This window comes from Taurulus bubalis (assembly GCF_910589615.1).
Source record: "Taurulus bubalis genome assembly, chromosome: 4".
NCBI classification, from domain to species: domain Eukaryota; kingdom Metazoa; phylum Chordata; class Actinopteri; order Perciformes; family Cottidae; genus Taurulus; species Taurulus bubalis.
In genome coordinates, this window is record NC_136592.1 from 13281030 (window position 1) to 13301081 (window position 20052).

Consider the following 20052-nt stretch of genomic DNA (forward strand, 5'->3'; position numbering starts at 1 on the left):
TGACTGTGACTTCTGTGGTGGGCTGCCCCCTCTGCAGGTTCAATAAAAGCAGCGCAAAACCCAACATACAACCACCAGTTGACCAGTGGCAGAACAAAGTTCACCAACAGCTGACACTGACTTTTCTGGCCAATCTTAGCTTTAGAGGCGGGGGATAGCAAAATGTGGAAGATGATACATATGCGCTTCGGTTCCTCTGAGGAGAAGCCGAAGTCTGCAGAGGTCGCCTAGGAGTGGAAGAGAGATTTTTTGGGAAGATGGTTTCAATTAAATCGCAATCTCTGGTGCCGGTGTCCTGCGCAGAGGCTCTCCTTGGAGTGGGCTTTTTTGCTCTCGCCCTCCTCGCTTTTCTGCTGGTTCGCCAGCTCGTCAAGCAGAGAAGACCCCCGGGCTTTCCTCCTGGTCCATCTCCCATCCCTGTGATAGGGAACATTATGTCTCTGGCCACCGAGCCGCACGTCTTCCTCAAGAAGCAGAGCGAAGTGCATGGACAGGTAACGACTCTGACTCGTTTTTTGACTGCACGTGCTTTTTAACTCTGCAAACTGTTTAGTGCATGACCTGATACCAGAGGATTAGACTTGCACGACACACACACATCACGCACACACGCATTAGGAACTAGTCATGAAACGAACAAAAGAGACTCGCCCTAAAATTTGGTCTGTAGCATTTGGAGGAGAACCGACCATTCAGGGGCTCCCAAAAAGCACAGACAGGACACCAAGTTTATTTTTGTTGCAATTGTTGTGCTTTTTAATGTTACACATAATTTAGGTGCAGAGCTGGATATCTTGTAAATGGAGAGATAACCTTAGGGGTCAGTCAGAGTCTGTCTCATTCACTCACTGTCCCGTGCAGGGAAGTTCAATTAATTCTCAGTTTTTTGGCTCATGAAAACCCAGTTTGGACACTATAGTGACAAAGAGCAGACATAAGCTAAATGTTGCATCATGGCTACAATGGTGGTATTAATCTCACATATCTTGACATAGGCACTCATTTACACAGAAATGTGTGCAAATAACAAAAGTACAGTGCTCATGTTGCAATGTGTACCTTTCAGATTTTCAGTCTTGACCTGGGAGGCATCCTGACGGTGGTATTAACTGGATATGACTGTGTCAAGGAATGCCTCTACCATCAAAGCGAGGTGTTTGCTGATCGCCCATCGCTGCCTTTATTCATGAAAATGACCAAAATGGGTGGTAAGATGATATAAGATTGCAATGCATACTATTTCTAATGCAACAGTATCTGAATGATTGCAGTTGGCAAGATATAAACTCCTCTGCTTTACTTCTTTCTCCGTCTTCCAAAGGGCTTCTCAATTGTAAATATGGCAAAAGCTGGATTGAACACCGTAAACTGGCTTGCAACTCTTTCCGTTACTTCGGCAGCGGCCAGAAACAGTTTGAGAGGAAGATTTCAGAGGAGTGCATGTTCTTCGTCGATGCCATTGATGAACACAAGGGAAAGCCCTTCAATCCAAAACACCTGGTAACCAACGCCGTGTCCAACATCACCAACCTGATCATTTTTGGACAGCGCTTCACTTACGACGACCGCAACTTCCAGCACATGATCGAGCTATTCAGTGAGAACGTGGAGCTAGCAGTGAGCGGCTGGGCCCTCCTGTACAACGCCTTCCCTTGGATTGAGTATTTGCCCTTTGGAAAACACCAGAAGCTGTTCCGCAATGCTGCTGAGGTGTATGACTTCTTGCTGCAGGTTATACAGGGGTTTTCACAGGGCAGGGTGCCCCACGCACCTCGCCACTATGTTGATGCCTATTTGGATGAGTTGGAGGGGAGCGCCGTAGGATCCGACTCCTCTTTTTCCTATGAGAACCTCATCTACTCAGTGGGTGAGCTCATTATTGCTGGCACAGAGACCACGACTAACACCCTGCGCTGGGCCATGCTGTACATGGCTCTCTACCCCAACATACAAGGTCAGTTATAGTAGAAGCATCCTCCCAATATGACAACATTTGACCCAGAGAGAGATTTGATGAACATCTGTTTGTAGGCTGCTCTAAATATAATGCTTATGTAATGTTCTGCATGAATAAATGCCTGATGCCATTTGTTTTTCTCCTCAAAGAGAGGGTGCACAGGGAGATCGACAGCGTGCTGGCCAATGAGAGGGCACCCACTTGGGAGGACAAACAGAAGATGCCCTATGTGGAGGCTGTTCTGCACGAGATCCTACGCTTCTGCAACATCGTTCCCCTTGGTATTTTCCGTGCCACCACCCAGGATGTTAAAGTCAATGGGTACACAATTCCCAAAGGCACCATGGTGATCACAAACCTCTATTCAGTGCACTTTGACGAGAAGTACTGGAACGATCCAGGTGCTTTCTCACCACAGAGATTTCTGGACAGCAATGGCAACTTTGTGAAGCGTGAGGCCTTCCTGCCATTCTCCTTGGGTTAGTCTCTCTGTTTCTCCTAGATTCCAATACTCTTGATAAAATGATTGTGGCTTTAATCCCCATGGGGAAATTTGGTGTAAAGTAGCAGCAATTTAAAGACAGAAAATAAGATATCAAAACAGCAGGAATGAAAGATATATTTAATAATAATAATAATAATAAATAGATATATTTAATAATAATAATAATAATAATAAAATATATAATAAAATAAAAATATCTGGATGAAAGAAAAGCACAGTATTAATTTAGGAATTAAATTAAACTTAAACAGTAGAAGTGCAAAAGTGCAAGTATGTATGTATGTGTATATTAAGTGTGTGAGGTGTAATAAACAATCAATAACAAACAATAGTGTGAGGTGTAATAAACAATCAATAACAAACAATAGGAGAGTGCAAAAATGCAAGTTATGTATGTAATATGTGAAGTGTGGATAAACATAAACATGTACAGTGATTAATCAGTCAGAGAACCTGGCAAGCGGTGACTTATTTATAAAGCCGTAATGCCGTAGGCAGGAATGTTTTCTGTATTTGTAACTGTAATCACAGTATGTCTCAGGTCAGTAAGACATACATTGTAATTTTCAACATAGTTCGCTATGATCATAGTTCATCGGCCGATAAGCGTCCATAAAATCCCAAATTTCAAAAGAAATATCTGTATAAATTTAATATCAAATGTTTTTGATTCAGCTGTAGCATCTATTTATGATTTTAATTTTCTTCAAGTTCCTGTTCTTTTTCTTTAACACAGAACATTCTCATAGAGCATGTAGAAGAGCATCCACAATCCCCAGTTAAACACACCTTTTCCTCATCAGTTTGTGTTCCCCATTTCTGAGCACAGATGATGTGCCTGTATGTGTATTGGAGAGTCCAAATTAATGAACTTTCGGTTTTCAGGGAGGCGGTGCTGCCTGGGCGAACAGCTTGCCAGGATGGAGATGTTCCTCTTCTTCACCACTTTGCTGCAGAGGTTTCATCTTCAGTTTCCTCCAGGAAGCATTCCAACTGTCACTCCCAAACTGGGCATGACCTTACAGCCCAAACCTTACTCCATCTGTGCTGTCCGCAGGCAGCAGAAAAGTCCCTCCTTTGGAGACACTCCTTATCACGCTTAGGCAAACATAAATGTAATACAGCTTGTTCAAATGTTCATTTAACTATTTTGCACAGCAATGCAACCACAAGTGGAGAAAACTGCATCGCTCTGGACTGTAGCGTCCTGTTCCTGTGCGTCACAGTTTTCCGAAAGGACTTTCAGCGATAAAAGTAGCTTTTTACATATGTACATTTCATCCAGTTTATTCAATTACTATTGAATTATTTTACTGAGCAATATGCATGTTTGCACATTACTTTTAAGTAGTAAGGGAGGCGACACAACTTGATGCTGAAAGACATTCTGGGAACACTTGTGTGCTATTGATTTAATTCTCTGTAGCTAGGAGTTGCTCTGAGCCCCACAAATGAAATGTCTATGAACCTTGGTGCAGTGACGATGGGTTAGGTTTATGTCAATGATTAATAGTAAGTACACCTATTATGGATCAAAGCCCTGCCTCCTCAGGACAACTTCAGGTCAGACAAGTGACACCACTGATTTGCACGCGTGGGGTGAAATGTGACTTTCCAGGAAAGTTCTGAACACTGTGTGTTGGAGCTGGATGTGTATCACCACTGACTCTGACCCTCCCTCTCGGGATTGCGCTCTCTGTAAAATGTGTCTCTTGGAAAGCAAATGCAAACCTGGTGGATTTCTAGAAATTGACAATGCAACACTGGTTTTTGATAAATGGTGCTTCTCAGTATTAACAGAGTACTGCATTTATGTTTGAGGTTAACGTTTGTTTGTCCCTTTTTTTTTTGCAATACTGGTAGTACGAGTTTTTTTTTTGTGTGTGTGTATTCATAAAGTCTTTCTTAAGATATTTAAAACTTGCCATGTCATCTTTTAGCTGCTGCTAAATTGCTAATAATCTAACAGTGAAAAATGTACAAGGGTCTCATATTTATTACTTGTGTGTTATCAACATGTTAAGACCCCAGATTATCCCTTTGAATATTTGCAGAATCATTTTAATAGGATAAAGCCTATTGATTCAGTGATCCAAGTCCCAGGACACCCAACGTACAATAATCACAAGTGGTCATGAATTGTAAACTGTGTTGTCCATGAAGAGGAAAAGCAGCTATGTCACCCATGTTCTAAATGTACCTCTCCCCCCTTTTCTCTGCTCCCAGTAGAAAAATGCACTATTCAATACATTATGTGCTTTCTCTTCGGTGGTGTATTCATAAATGGAGCATACACAGAACACATTAGCATTCATTTGGAGTCATGTTTCATGCAACCTGGTGAATGCAAGTTCGATACTCGATATTTTAGCTCAGTTTTCCTCTCCACCAACTCCTGAGGAAAATATCTGGTTCTTTAGCTACTAAATGCTCCCCTTTGTTCACCCAATAGTCACTGGTTGTGTTTGTCTGCTTTTTGGTGCTGGAGAGGGAGTGTACAGTGGGTTTTCAGAACGATTTTGCAAAAAACAGGGTTCTGCTTCTGCCAAAAACGACACTCATGAGTATGGTGTGAGCGAACAAAAACAATAAAGTTGCAGGCCATAAAATCCAAACCATAAGTGGAAAGACCCTGTGTGCTAATGCCAAGGGGAACTGCCGGGTCGGGTTAATATTGACTGAGGGTTTGAGATCTTCCACAACCACTTTCCTTCCACTTTCGTTCTTCATGAAACGATTTGAGCCTTTGTTAATGTAATAGATATTTACATTAAAACAGCAGCTTTAAAGTGCACAGCCACACAGGTGATTTATATTAATGTGGCTGATTAGACCTCCGTTTATAGGGCGTTCATTGTTCCACAATATCAAGCGCAACCTGACCAAGAGTAAGGGAGATAGATATCAATCAAGTAGTTTGTACACACCCACTGGCCTGAGAGGAGGTCTAATGAGGTGTGTAAGTGAAAACACCTGTGTGTGTCTTTAGGGTCTTTCTCTTCCGTTTATTTGGGATGTCATGACACAAAAAGAAGGCAGTGTTATTCTAGTATATTGCGAGTTCATACAGACATACACACTCGCAGCAAAAAAAATTTAATGAGAACGTCTGATACTTTAGGGATGGTGTTTTATGACAGCTATAAATAACAACAAAAATCAGTTGCCCCCACAATGTAGATAAGGGTGAATGGTTACATTAGACAAACGTACATATATTGATGCTACATAAGGGTAACAACCATTCATAGATGTATTTATGGCACAATCATCAGAGGACACTGTGGTTTGAAAGACTGCACAGTGAGAAGCCATCAAACCTTTACAACTTAATGAGCCGGAGTATGTCGGGTTGGGAGCTACCGAGGATTTATGATCCAATATGGCTCCATGTGAAAAAAACTGACGACAGAGTTGTCAGAATGCATATGGCTCTGACCTGAGTCCAACTCTGACTTTAGCCACCGTCACTGCCACTTAGAGCCCGGTGAAATATTTGACTCAAGATGTTTCTCTTGCATGAACAGTACTGGAGCCCAGAGAGATTTTGCCAATCAGTGTATCAAAGCCCACGAACTACTGTATGTAGGTAAAGTTTGGCACGAGTTGGGTCGACTGAGACAACGGTGATAGACAGAGATAATGAAGAATACAAGAGTGGTTATGAAACAGAACAGCAAGAGGCTGAAACCAAGTGAAAAATCTAAATCAAAACAACAAACCCCACAGTTCCACACCTGTAAATAGAAGTAGATAAAAACTCTGGAAACACAAGGGTAATTACAGGATCTCAATGTACAACATGTCAGCTGCGTGTAGAAAAAGGATGCATTCATTTGATTATTTAAAAAATATATATATGCACATACTCTTTTGTACAGCGGCTAAACACTTGTTTGGTATTAAAATGTGCACACTTGTATCTATTGTTTTGTCTTTAAGTTTTGTTGATTTACACTGCTTACTTAACATTGTCTCCAGAGATTATGATTCTATAAGGTGATAAAGGAGTTAGGCCTTCCCTTTCATTTAACATTATATTCTAGTGGAATGCCAAGAGTTCTTGCGAAAAAAATAGAGACTATATATATATATATATATATATATATATATATATATATATATATATATATGTATATGTGTGTGTGTATATATATATATATATATATATATATATATATATATATGTATATATGTGTGTGTATATATATATATATATATATATATATATATATATATATATATATATATATATATATATATATATATATATATATATATATATATATACACATACACTAGTTCTCCAAACTGAAATAAACTCTGGATCCCTGGGTTCGGCAAAAACAAAGAAGTAATCAGGAAAAAGAGAGTTGGGTGAGCTTTTAATTTGTCTAAACATCTGTGTTTGCCTACTGACTGAAGCACAGATGAATAAATATGCTATAATTTGCTGAAAAACTGAGAAGATTGAACATTGAAAAATAAATTACCTAATAAACTGTGATAGAACTACAAAACGGTGTTGCTGAAAGAGAGGCGTTCGCAGTCTGCTAAGAATAGAGATAAGCGGTTCTCCAGTGAGGTTGTAAAAAGGTTATGCAAACAGTGTATGAATGGCCGACAGACAGCACATACTGTATGCTCCTCTGTTGCAGAGGATTGCAATTGCTTGAATTTGTTTGTCGTCAAGTTGTTCATTGAGAGATTACAAACTACTACAGTCACCCAGATTACAATTGTCTTACTTTTTAAAGTGAGTTTCATATTAATGACATAAATCCTTGCAAAATAATTATTCACCTTTGCGTGAATCCTGAGTAACCTTTAAAAATAATATTTAGAATCAAAATAGGAAAATGAAGAATCCATTCATTGAAATAGCACTCCTGATCTCAATGTTAAAACACCAGAGGACATTTCACTGATTAGAAACCAACCCTTACTGAAATGACGCACAAATATACACACAAGTTACATACTAATAATTAGAAATGTGCTCTTTTTCTCCCTACTCATTCTCTCTATCACATTCCCGCCAAAAATATTCACATACACTCGAAACAAAATGAAGCAAGGAGAGTTAAAGAATCCCCCCCCCCTCCCAAAAAAAATAAAAAAATAGACGGATGGTACACATGAGTAAAAGCATCAAAAATGATGCAGATATAATGCTATTAATCAGTCAACATTTCAAAAATGTCTCTGTGACTGAGTCTGATACAGTGTTTCGTGTCGCCAGCAAGGAGAGAGAACTACACAAGCCTAGGCTCTGGGCCAATAAGGACTCAGTAAAGGTTCAGGCAGGCGCATTTGATATATATATATATATATATATATATATATATATATATATATATATATATATATCATTCAAAAATATACCTGACATTGAGGCTGAAACAGTCTCAGTCTCTTGTCTTTCCGTGTTTGAACTGTTTGCTTTGGTAAAGGGTATCAATCGTTTCATAATGTCGCTTGCTTCATTATCTTTCCTCTTTCCTCCATCTTTCATTTTTAAATAAACAGGAATTGTTTTGTACCTAAGGGAGGTGTAAGCGCTTTGTATTCAAGGCAGCATCACAGCCATGGAGGGAAAGTTAATGCTGGACCCTGTCCACACTCTTCTTCTTTGTCTTCTGCACCTTCCTCCTCAGCTCTGGTGCTTTTTATTCTGGGTGCACTCCATGGGGTGAAAGTGTATAGGAGTTGGGCTCCCACTGTTGCAGCAAGGATCCGCTCACAGTAGTAAGGCCTTTTTGTTTCTCCAAAAACAATGTGACTGCTTTAGCATCTGAGTGTCTGCACAGTGAATCTTTCAATATGTGTATGTGCGCATGTGTTTGTATGTGAGAGAGAGAGAGAGAGAGAGAGAGAGAGAGAGAGAGAGAGAGAGAGAGAGAGGGGGAGCAAAGTGCATTTGTCAACTGTCTGTGTGTGTTTCTCACGTCTGTTTGTGATTGTGAAAGGCAGGTGGTTGAGGGACTCATGTCCTTGTACTGCCTCTCTTCTTCATCCTCCTTCTACTGACGCTCCTCTCCCTCCTCCTCCTCCTGGATGACCTGGATGTCATCTGACGGGGAGGTGGGCAGACTGGCCGGCAGGCTGGGGAGGAGGCCGTCTGGCTGCTGCTGCTGCTTGCCGAGCTCTTTGCTCTTCTCTTCCTCCTCTATGGTCTTCTTCCACACCTTGTGGTTCTCCGTCAGGTGCTGCATAATGCTGCAGAACAACCTACGGCGGCTCTTCCTCCTTTCTGCAATGGGGAAAACACAAAGAACTGTTTAAAATAATCTAGATTGGTTTACTGTGATCTGTTTTTGCGAGGTAAACTCGACAATACTGATGAGCTGTTGGTGTCTTACTTGGTGCCAGCTCGTCCACTAGCTCATCATCCTCATCCTCATCTTCATCTGTGTCTGTGTCTGTGTCCACCTGCCCCACCTCATTGTCTTCATCTGATCCCTCTTCATTAATCCAGTGGCCAGGAAGCAGGCCAGCGGCGTCGTATGAGTTACAAAGTGGTCCTACAATGTGAGTGATGAAGGACTCCTGTAACTTTGCCAGCTGCGGAGAGGAGCGGTCCATGAAGGGGCTGATGGGTAATCCCAACGTAGCCTCCTCATCACCCTGCAGAAACAAAGATTATGGTTAAAAACGTCTCAGAAACACAGATCTTTAATGATGAGCCTTGATACAAACTACAATCACAGTAAGGGGAAGAACAATATTAATCTGACACTTTCTAACTGATATTTGCATTGTTTTAGTGTTTTTTTATTATGCGGAAGGCACATTTCCCATGCAGGATAATACAGACTGAACTGGGCTGAAAGGACCTCCTTAGACTATTCATTGTCATATATTTTAATTTGTTCATAGACATTTGCATATCTGGGATGACCTACAGGAATTGATAGATGTCACTAATATAAATAATCGCTCGCTTTTAGTTTTGTCCCTTTTCCTGTCCCTTACATGTAACCTTGCTGTCTAGATGTTTAAATGTGTCAGACATGTGTTTTGTCTGGAGGTGCTGGGAAGGGGGTTACTTTAGGGTATAGGTGGATTACTGCTGTTACGGACATATTATGTTAACAAGAACAGACCAGACGGATTGACGGACAACCCATAAATATAATGCCTCAGATGTCGCCGGACCTGGAGGCATAAAGGCTGAGATAATCTTGTTTGAGGTATTCCTTCTTCCCTAAGTAAAATGATAAAGATGAATTAATTAAATGGTCTGTGTTAACTGAATACACATTAGCATGCAGTCCACCTGCTCATAAAATTCATTGACGATGCCTTCTGTCCACTTGAGGTGCAGGTCACGAACTTTGGCCGGCCCATTGATATCTGCCAGCTTGATACACACTTGGCACACCAGCAGCCTGTCGTTCTCATTGGTCCAATCAATTCCTGGACTGTTCACATCATTGACCTGTTAACAAACAAACAAACAAACAAACAAACAAAGATGGATGTCTTAATACAAATGGTCGACTGATTTTTCCTGCATCCATTATGCTGCGTACTAACTAGTCACTAGTAACTAAACGTTAACGTACCATCCTTAATGTTTTAATCAATATTTTGCCAGATATTAAAGGATCAATAAATGGATGATGATCTATTCTGGTCATATAAATCTGTAATGATTTCTTCATCTCAGACCTTGGCATTGAACTCAGCCAGGAAGTCAAAGTGCTTCTTGAGGTCTGTGGCCAGTATAGCCTCGATGACGAGGAAGCGAAATCGCTTGAACTCCACATGATCCAGGTTGACCAGGAAGTTGAACTCGGGCCGGGACAGGTAGAGGCTCCAGGCAGACGCAGCGTGGTGGTTCTCCAGCACCGACCTGTCGTTGTACAGCACCGCCTACAGCACACAGGAGGGAAAAGCCAAGTGGTGAGAGAGGGGAACGATTGCAGGCCAACAAGATTCCTTCAATTTCCTCGAAAATGTCAGTAATACATTTGCTTACATAATATGTCTGCATATGTGTTACACAATTTGTTATGGCTTAAAAAATAGCAAGCACTCAGTAAATGAGATAAACAGGATGTGAGGGGATTTGGTTATACAAGTAGAAATGTAACCGCCTCAAACGCAACTATAGCTGACGTAAGAGAAATGTTAAAAGTAGATTTTTAGACATTGGATACCACATAGGCATCATTAGCAATCAATAGGTTCAGAGTTCCCTCTCACTTCTTTTAACCCGCTTTCCTGGGACTTCTACAAAACCCAGACAGTGTGAGTGCTATCAGTGGTCATGTTGAGAAAATACAATATTTAAACAGGGGCATGCAGTTAACCTGTTCACCTCTCATTTACATGACTGACCACAGTGAATGAGCAGCATGGGGATCAACTGGGTGTGTGCTATGGAGTTAAGCTTACATATGAGCTCCTCTTGAGACAGTTTGTACAGCGTATTTAACTTTTTGTTAATCTCGGGACATTAAATAAATTAAATAAATAAGTATTGGATTTGCGTAAACCGAGGATTTTGCATCCAAAAAGGCTACTTTTAAATGATACTATGCATAGCTTGGCTTTGTGTTATGTAGTATGTAAGAAAAGTCATTTAATAAAAATGTTGACTGTGAAGTTAAAGATTAACTGTAAAACTAGAGTTTCTTTAGGATACTCAAAACACTATTTCAAGAGAATTGTTTTTAGTTCTGCAAATACAGTGTTAGGCAGCAGAGGTGATTCAGAGGGATGTTAAAAACAAAAATGATGCTTTAAAAACATTAGGTGAAATTGGATATGCAAGCAGTCCATTTTGTGTGTCTTCGTGCACATGTAGGTGATTATTCATGACTATTTGTGTTGAGTGGTGTTTTTTTCTGCTGACAGACCTGTAGCATCCATCAGGAGCCACTCAGACATACTTTATCACCACTGCAGAGAGACAGTTATGTCATTTCTTGTTTGCACAAAGGGCTCATCTTTCAGGGTCAAGACGTCAGTAGTTATGTTTGTCTTCCTGTTAGAGGGAAAGTTGCAGACCTGCTGCAAGCAGTGTCCCTCACCGTGGAATAATTAATTTAGGAGAGTAGAGACAAACGCTGAGACTGTAGCAAAGGATCCAACATGTTTTTCATTTCATTAATACTCACGGAATATATTGTGCATTTATTTGTAAAGCTTGGACAACTGCACTTACACATGTATGTAATTGTCTGGTGTAATAGAAGAGTTTAAAGAAACCCCTGCACTCCGGTGTTCACAAGGATAGGAGGCAAATTAGACACCAACGTTGAGAAATAAAAAGGCATGTAGTTCAGTTTAGTATCTAGGTGGCCAGTTTAAAAAGGGGACTAAGGTGACAACCAATAATCTAACGTTACTTAATAATCAGTATACGTTTGTGTATACACTTTGTCTTCCGACACAACAGTTAAATGTCATTTTCCATAAACCCATATTTTGAACATCGGATCCTTTGTTTCTGTAAACACAAGTGTGTTTATGTGTCCCAGTGAGCTTCAATACGTGTGTCAATGTATTCTACAACACTTTCAAGTACCAATAAAAACTGCAGGGTACCTGAGATGCATTAGTGGCTACTAGAAAGGCATTTGTGCGACCGGGGTGGTCATAATCGTGCATTGCAGCTGCTACATAAAGGGCCATGAGCTCCAGGGCAGGTATGTTCCAGGCCAGGCAGCCGTAGCTGTCATCTGAAATCGAGGAGCTTTTGGAGGAAGCGTAGGATATCCTTCCTGGAGAGATCCCACTATCTGAATCTGGAACATGACAACAGACATGATGGATGTCAATGGATGTCGCAGTGATGAACAATAATATGTAGGTCTACACTGTCATTCTAACGTATATACATATATAATTTAAGCAGATATTGGATTGAATGCAAAACGGAGGGAGATATGGCCAAACAGTATACAGACACACACACACACACATACACACACACTGTTCTATTCTCATTTGTTCACTGCTCGACTCAACTTCTCATATCACTGCCATTTTCTCATCTCCTTCTCTCTGTCCCTTCTTATCAAATGACAGCTATTCTGGCAGCCTCGGAGTTAGACATCAGCGCATAAGCCACAGGTAATTTCTAATGGAGCTCAACTACCATCAGTAGAGATAGGGAATTCCTGCCTTTTGGCAGATTAAAGGCAACATCCCTGTGGTGGCGGGGGCGTGGTTAGCTCACGTGCAGAGGGAGAGGGGGGGGGAGCGACTCAGAGCAGGTGCCGGGATGAGGGATAATCAGGCTCAGCTGGGGGAAATTGGTGTCTGTGTGTCTCTCCCTGTTAAAAACCAGCAGTAGCAACGGAGGAGGAAGAATGAGCGGAGGCGTCGGAGGCGACGCAGCCGAATCAGCTGGTTGACCGGAGCAGGAGCACGGACAGGCGGAGGCGGGTGCGCTTGGGGGCGAGGCCGAGAGCGCATACCAGGCAGCTGATTAATAAAGAATATTACTAAACCCGCAAATCCGAAGCTTGTTGCCCTTTTGTGCCGCCTAAGACTCACAAAGGTAGCGAACTACGTTAAAATCCCATAAAAGAAGGAACTTTTAAAAGCCACAACCAAAATCAGATTTACTGTAGTTCTAAATTTAATCATAATTAACAATGATAATTGTCCAAAATCTCTTCATGAAGTAGTAGTGCACACACTTCAAAACAGGTGCTTTCAGCAGGAAAGGATGAAGAGTGTGCACACTTTAAAAAGACACATTCTCTTTTTGTCTAGTGACCTAATCACAAATTTCTTTGCAAGATTATTTTGTGAAATTGGCTCAACCTGAGACATCAAAACGGTAGCACAGCTGCATATGTGTACTGTAGAGGTGACAACTAGAGACTAATCTCTAATGGTTTTGGGTTATATGTTATATTGTTCTGTTTAACTTTGCATAAACAGAACAATTTTCTTTTATTGTGCATTGTCGCTCAATAATCAGACTTATTTCACAAGATGTTGTTACACTAAAACGGTCTTTTACAAATTAAAGACTATATTTTTGCCAGCCACATTTAGAAAGTGTTACTAGAAAGTAAAACTCTGGGGAAGCCAATAGCAGTGTAAAACAATTATAATATTTCTTTCTTTCAAACTATTTTTTAATAAGATCAGAGTCCATTCAGAAAAGCTTTTGTTTGCAGGCTTTTGTGCAAAAATGTGATTAGAGCGTGAATAATGAAAACCCCTCAATCCACTCAACATGGCTAAAATCTGTTCAACACATCGATATATTACATAATGCAACCATGCATTTAGCCTGAGAGGATCGTTGTGCAGTCATGTGTGCAGATTGTAACCGGTGTTCCTCAAACCATTTAACAGATGTGTATGAACAGTGAGCATATGATCCCACCTGTATCACTTCCTGTCACATGCTCACTGTGAATCTGCTGGAACCCAGGGATTGGGCGAGTGGTCAGGTACCAGACAGCATGGAGCACATCAGTAGCATGGACCCTGTTGTGATCTGTAACCATGATAGTTTAAATTAGTCTATTGTACCATGTACAGTGCACCAGCACGCACTTCAAATGCTCGATCAATTAGGGATAACTACAACTGCAGCTTAGCTTGGCCACACAATGGACAATGTGGGCTGACATGAAAAAAAGTGAAGAGAACACTACACCGTATAATACTCACAGGGAATGTCCCTGTAGCCACTTTCCAGAGCACAGAAGTATGTCATGAACTCCCTCACAGGGATCTTGAAAATTTCAAACAGACACGTATCCTGGAAAAGGGTATATGTCACCTGGGGAAACACACGGCAGCTTTACTGAAACACCAATCAAAACACAACCAGCTCCCTCACCGGTGCTCAGTGGACAATACAATACATTGAACATTAAAAAGGACTTTGTGCAAATCATTATGCATGGACAATAAGTTAATTATCTGAGCAGACATATCACTTTCAGGAAAAGAAAAAAAACATTTGCATTTACTGAAATCTTATAATCTTAATTTATATCTTGCATATTTACATTCAAATCTGACTAAATGCTAAAATCCATAAAAATCCCTGCAATGATGATTATATCCAATTCAAAATAACTAATGGCTATTCTATTCGTAGGAGAGTGGACAGGCCGACAAATTAAAAGACAAACTGCTCCAGCAACAGGAGATGACTGGTTTGTGCGTTTTGTACTAACGTAGCTGAGTATCCTTCCGCTCTTCCCTCCTGTTCTGTCCACCAGGTCAAAGATCTGGAAGTTCCAGGTGTTCATCCTCTCCATGAGAGCATCATGGTCCTCCAGCATAGGATCTAGTCTGAACTTCTGCTCACCCTGGAAACAATCAGAAAATATGGTAGAAATTAGCACAAATATTGTTTCTATTGACACATGATGCTCTGAACATGCAAACAACTAATTTATGGCTGAAAGAATAGTACAAATAACATGAAAACTCGGTGCCCTCTGATCAAGCCCACCTCGGATTCCTGAGTCTGCTGGTCTGTGCTGGAACGCTTCTCCTTCTCCTGCTCTGCCTGCCCCTGGTTACCTGCAACGTCTGGCCTCTCGTCCCCAGACACATCCACCTCCTCCCTGATAAGAGGCTCTCCTGTGAAGTCCAACCCTTCACCTGCTGCATCAACAGAGCACAGGAAGCCGTGAGTATATGGACACACACACACACACACACACTTGTTGCATGAATTTTAAATTTAATTTAAAAGAATACATTGCAGTCACAGAATGTCTTTTTTATTTATTCCCCTTAATGATTTGCAATATATTGAAGTGTTTAAATGTGCTTTTAGTAAATATTTTGTCTTAAATACATGTCTTTTATTTGCCCAAAACAGGTCACTGTTGTAAAAAAAGAAAAAGAAAAATGAAACCTTATACTGGTTACCAGAAGTTATAGCAGCTATTGAGGAAGTGATTGTAGTGAACCATTGATAAAAAAAAGTAAATTTTCAACGTGTTAGTCTAGCTATTAAACAAAATGTTACAAAAATCAAAACATACATTCTTTCCTGTGTGCACCTCTGTCAGTCTTTGTGTGCATCAACTTGCATTATGTTTGGAATCCAGCAGTGGGCAGTATTAACCCCCTAAACTGCTTACAGAAGTGTGTTTCTTTTCATCTCCAGCAAGACTGTCTTCCACCACACCGATACACTAGTTAATGTGAATGAAATGTATTTGTATGTACCCGAGCGCCTGCGTTGAGCCTCACTGGTAAATGGTTGATAAGATTCCCCCGTTTCAATGGTGGAACCTCCCTTGAGCATCTGACGACCACAACTAGAGTGGACATGACAATCAAAGACATGACCAATTGCACCGTTATAACCACAAACATGAAATAAACAATGACATGCCGCTTCAACACTGCGGGTCTCACCTGGTGCACAGAGAGAAGGGGGAGCTACGGAGGCCCTGCTGGAAATCAGGTGAGCTGAGGGTGAATCCTAAGGGCTTGTGCAGGTTCAGACTGACACTCGGCTTTGTCAGGAAGTCAGCAGTGTCTGGGAACTCCACAGGCGATCGAGTGACGAGGGACGACGAAGAACCTGTGCCTACTGCGAGAACACTGTGGCTTGGTGAGGTGAGTGGGCTCAAGCTGGGAGATGCACCTGGAGAGGACAAAGAGAGAACAGGAAGAGAGACTGCCATGAGATTCAGTCCAAACATGAGCAATTAATCCACATGTAGTGTCTCTGAGAAGTTTTGTGGTTAAGTCTCACCTGTTCTCCTGGACCCAGCATGGTAGGTGAGGGTGACAGAGGAAGATCTCTGCTTGGGAATGGTGAGTAGGTTTGGATTGGGCCCATTAGGCAGGCCTGAGCTGGAGCACAAAACACACATATTCAATTCTGGCTTAAAAAAAAGAAGACTCTCAAGCATACGTTTAGCAAAGATAAAGAATAAGATCAGGGATACTCAATGTCTCACTGTCAGGCGCTCTTTGGCCAACAACATAGCTAGTCTCTACTGCCATCCTGTGGAGAATTACTGCACCATGGACAAGTGCAACTATAACCGAGTGGCATGTTATCAAACAGTTCGAATGGCTTTGCTTTTTGTGATCATTTATCGTGTAAAATACATGAAATACAACCAATGTTCTGCTCTGGTAATAATAGTAACACCTCAGCATTGGCGTCTAACTGTCAAATCTGGCTTCTCCACTCAAAATCAAATGTGATCTTAATTTCTTACCTGGCCCTCACAACAGGTATATAATACCCTGTCAACCTGGTTTTCTATGAAGTGTATTGTTTCTATTTTTATAATCAAGAGGATTTCTTGCTTATTTAGAACTCACTGAGAACAATTCATAAATCATTTTCAGCCTGAAAAATGATTGATGATTGATTTCACAGGTGCTGCTGAGCCACCTGTGGAAGACCACAGCAGGAGTAAAGTCACATTGACTTTGGTTCAGGTTGAAGTAGAGCACAGTATGCGAGCAATCCTGACGAGAGTGTGTATTTCTAAGCGTGTTTTTGTTGGTACCTGGTCAAGTTAAGTTCAGGGTGGGGTCTCTTGCCATTGCTGCGTTCCCAGCGTAAAGAGGCGGAGTCGAGAGAAGAGAGTGCTGAGCACGAGGAGGAGGTGGAGCTCCGCCTGGGCTGAGGGGTGGGGAGGCTGTTTCTGCTGCTCAAACCCTGATGGGGAAAAGAAGTCTCCAGTATAGACAAATGTTTTTACACAAACTGAAGATGCTGGTCATGTGACATAAACGACAGTATCACATCAAAAAGCTATGGGCATTTCTGAACTTAAGCCACATTCAGACAGACAAAACAAAAGCCAGCATAGAGCCACAACGCAATGCAAGGTCATTGAGCAACATAACACAACATCTGGCTATTCAAGTAGTGAATTGTGTAATTCCGTTATCTAACTTGTGACAATCAAGGGTACTGCCGTTCTGATAACTTTTCACAGCTGTAAAACCCTTTCTCACAATAGGTACTGCTGTTTCTGAAGGAGCTTTTAGTGTCTGAGCTTGTTCCTAAATTTGGACACTATGACTCCTTCAGTACTTTGACTTTTTGACTGGAATAACCTATTACTCATCTCTTTATATAACCATACTAGGTTGGTGGCCTTGTAGTGCTTTTACCCACCTTAATGGTTCTCCTGTCACTCCTCTCTACAGAGTCCTCCACCTCATCGCAGGGGTAGAAACCTGGGAAGGGGGTGAAGGGGTTGACCCTGGGGCGGCAGGAGCCCGAAAATGTCCCCATGAGGCTTGAGATGCTGCGCAGAGCTGAGGTGGTGGGTGCCGACAGAGAGGAATCCATCAGCAGGTCCGATACCAGGTTCCTGGCCTCGTTGATGACTGAAAGATCCACGCCATTGCCGCTCACTGCACCCTGCCATATGCACACATACATCACACAGATTAGGGAGCAGGGCAGCAAATTAACTGGCAGAGGGCAACTTCGGTCCAGCACACTCTAAAGTAGTCTTATCCTGCTGGAGTGCACCATAATATTGCCAACAGGTAGCGTGACAATCTACTGATTCATGACACTACCTTAAAAAGATGTTTGGTCTAACAACAGCTATATAAATACACTGCATCCAGAGCCCATATGAAAAGTGTAGCGCTATTCTAATATCTATAGTGAAATCTCATAAATTGTAAGAGCACTGTAGCACAAACAGGTGTGATTCGTGCTTTCTTCAGGGCACGTTTCATGTGGGAAAGTATCCTGACTGGCTTGGCTCTGCCTAATAGGAACAAATAATGATTTTTAGTCTGTGGGAGCTAAATTCTTTGTTGGATTATGCAAATAGTCAAACAAGACAAAGAATGTCTGAGTAAGATAAAAATGTGGCATGACAACAATTCCAAGGTCATTGTATGCCAGCTTTTACACAATGTGTGATTTGCCTAGCCAAAAATGTCGGCAAAAGAACCGAGTGTACGAAAGGTGACTTAGAGACTCTTCAGAGACCCCTCTCTCTGAGTAGACCTGCATTATCTGTGTGTTACATGGATGAACCACGCACAGGTACCTTGAAGTTACAACATAAATAAACACAGTACTGACCTGATACTGTGGTTTGTACCAGTGCTTCAGATCCCAGTCCCACAAGATCATCTGAAAGACACAAAAACTCCATATTATGTTTGTGCATAATAGAGAATATGGAACATATTTACATGGAAAGAGCACAGGCTTTGACCTCCGCTCCACTTCAGAGCACAGTGTCTTATGACTGTTCAGTGAGGGTACTGGCAGGTCAGCGCCAGAGCTTCTGTTAGTCTCTTCTGCCTGTTATCCAAACATACAGTGTGGTAACAGTTTACACTGAGGATTTCCTGCGCCACACGATGCACTCTCTACTACAGGTATGCTAATGCACGATGCCAGAGCCACAGCACACTGGGGCCTTTCACTGAAAGCAAAAGAAGAAAAGTAAACCACTAAAACCACCACGATGTGTCTACAATGGAGCTATGAGATGTTATCTGGCTCAAACTACGTCAATTGGCAGCATTTCCACGCTATCTGTTGGTAACCAAACAGCAGCTCTCACACATGCACGTTACAGTGGTGTACAGTCAAAGTTGCAGCAGGTTGTGTAACACTAATTTGCATGGCCTGAAATAACCTAATCCTCTGGCTCAAATAGAAATACAGAAATGATTAGTTTTGATACTAACTAGGTTTGTTACACAGTCCAATTAGAATTTTGCACATTCATTGATCTTCCTAACATTTGCATTTTATTTGGTCAGCTATGCACATTCAAGTGAAAGCACTGAAATATATCACTTTTGACAGCAGAGCAATTGAAAAAATAAAGGCTTTCTGTTTGTAGTGAATTGGTCGCTTCATGCGGTGACAAAAAGTCACACATTGTATGTCTACTTTTGTGTTTTAATGAGTAGAAATATGTCAGTTTGCTATGTAAAATCCAGGCAGTATACATTTATTTTTAAGATAAAACGTGCAGTCTCACCCCACACCACAAGGGGGAGAGACACAGACATTAAGCCTCACAAATACCAACAACCTCAACCTCACATGTAAACACACACACTCACATGGCCTTCTTTTAAACATCATCATATTGTCAGGAATAATCAAAGCACATCATTAACATAAAACATGTTTCACACTGGATTAATCATTCAGTCACATTCATTCAGAAATGCCAAGAACGTCAATAAGATATTTAGTAAAACAAATTCACAATATTTAAGGGATTTTCTATTTTTAGAGGTACATTTCTAAATGTACTCTTATATCGTCTTCAAAGCCTGATTTTTAGTAATATTTATTCAGACCTGTTTTACTGTTCTACATGCGACACCTACAGTGAATGCAAGCTATAACTACGGGTAGTAAACAGATCAGTGGCTCTATCCCATCTCCTCCCATCAGTAACTGTTTCAATGATCAAAATGGGATGTTGGGTGTTTGTCATCAGCCTCTGTACAATGCTTCCAAACATTTAATATGGCAAAAAAGCACTGCCATGGCAACCTGACATAGAGGCCAGCAAACAATGCTCCCTACACCATGGCAACGCGATGGCGGGAGACGGCCGGAGGACAGAGTTGTTGGCCTTCTGCTTGTTTACGGAGACGCAGAAGGGCTAAA

General features: G+C 41.3%; 2 protein-coding genes across 2 annotated transcripts in view; one reads left to right on the forward strand and one right to left on the reverse strand.

The window, feature by feature from the left end:
* Window positions 1-257: 257 nt before the first annotated feature.
* Window positions 258-3565, forward strand: cyp2r1 (cytochrome P450, family 2, subfamily R, polypeptide 1; the record flags this gene model as incomplete). The annotated part of the gene is made up of 5 exons (XM_079217521.1): window positions 258-494; window positions 1067-1208; window positions 1322-1954; window positions 2107-2436; window positions 3348-3565. 5 exons carry the CDS (start codon window positions 258-260, stop codon window positions 3563-3565), a joined length of 1560 nt encoding a protein of 519 aa, XP_079073647.1.
* Window positions 3566-8485: 4920 nt separating this feature from the next.
* Window positions 8486-20052, reverse strand: part of pde3b (phosphodiesterase 3B) — a gene marked incomplete at both ends in the record, with an annotated part of 35933 nt that continues 24366 nt past the window's right edge. The window contains 15 exons of the mRNA XM_079217399.1: window positions 8486-8715; window positions 8825-9089; window positions 9742-9903; window positions 10137-10340; window positions 12021-12220; window positions 13822-13935; window positions 14112-14223; window positions 14627-14761; window positions 14908-15059; window positions 15636-15727; window positions 15828-16059; window positions 16171-16271; window positions 16943-17094; window positions 17560-17808; window positions 18493-18543. Coding sequence (XP_079073525.1) covers window positions 8486-8715; window positions 8825-9089; window positions 9742-9903; window positions 10137-10340; window positions 12021-12220; window positions 13822-13935; window positions 14112-14223; window positions 14627-14761; window positions 14908-15059; window positions 15636-15727; window positions 15828-16059; window positions 16171-16271; window positions 16943-17094; window positions 17560-17808; window positions 18493-18543 — 2451 coding nt within the window. The remainder of the gene's footprint in view (window positions 8716-8824; window positions 9090-9741; window positions 9904-10136; window positions 10341-12020; window positions 12221-13821; window positions 13936-14111; window positions 14224-14626; window positions 14762-14907; window positions 15060-15635; window positions 15728-15827; window positions 16060-16170; window positions 16272-16942; window positions 17095-17559; window positions 17809-18492; window positions 18544-20052) is intronic.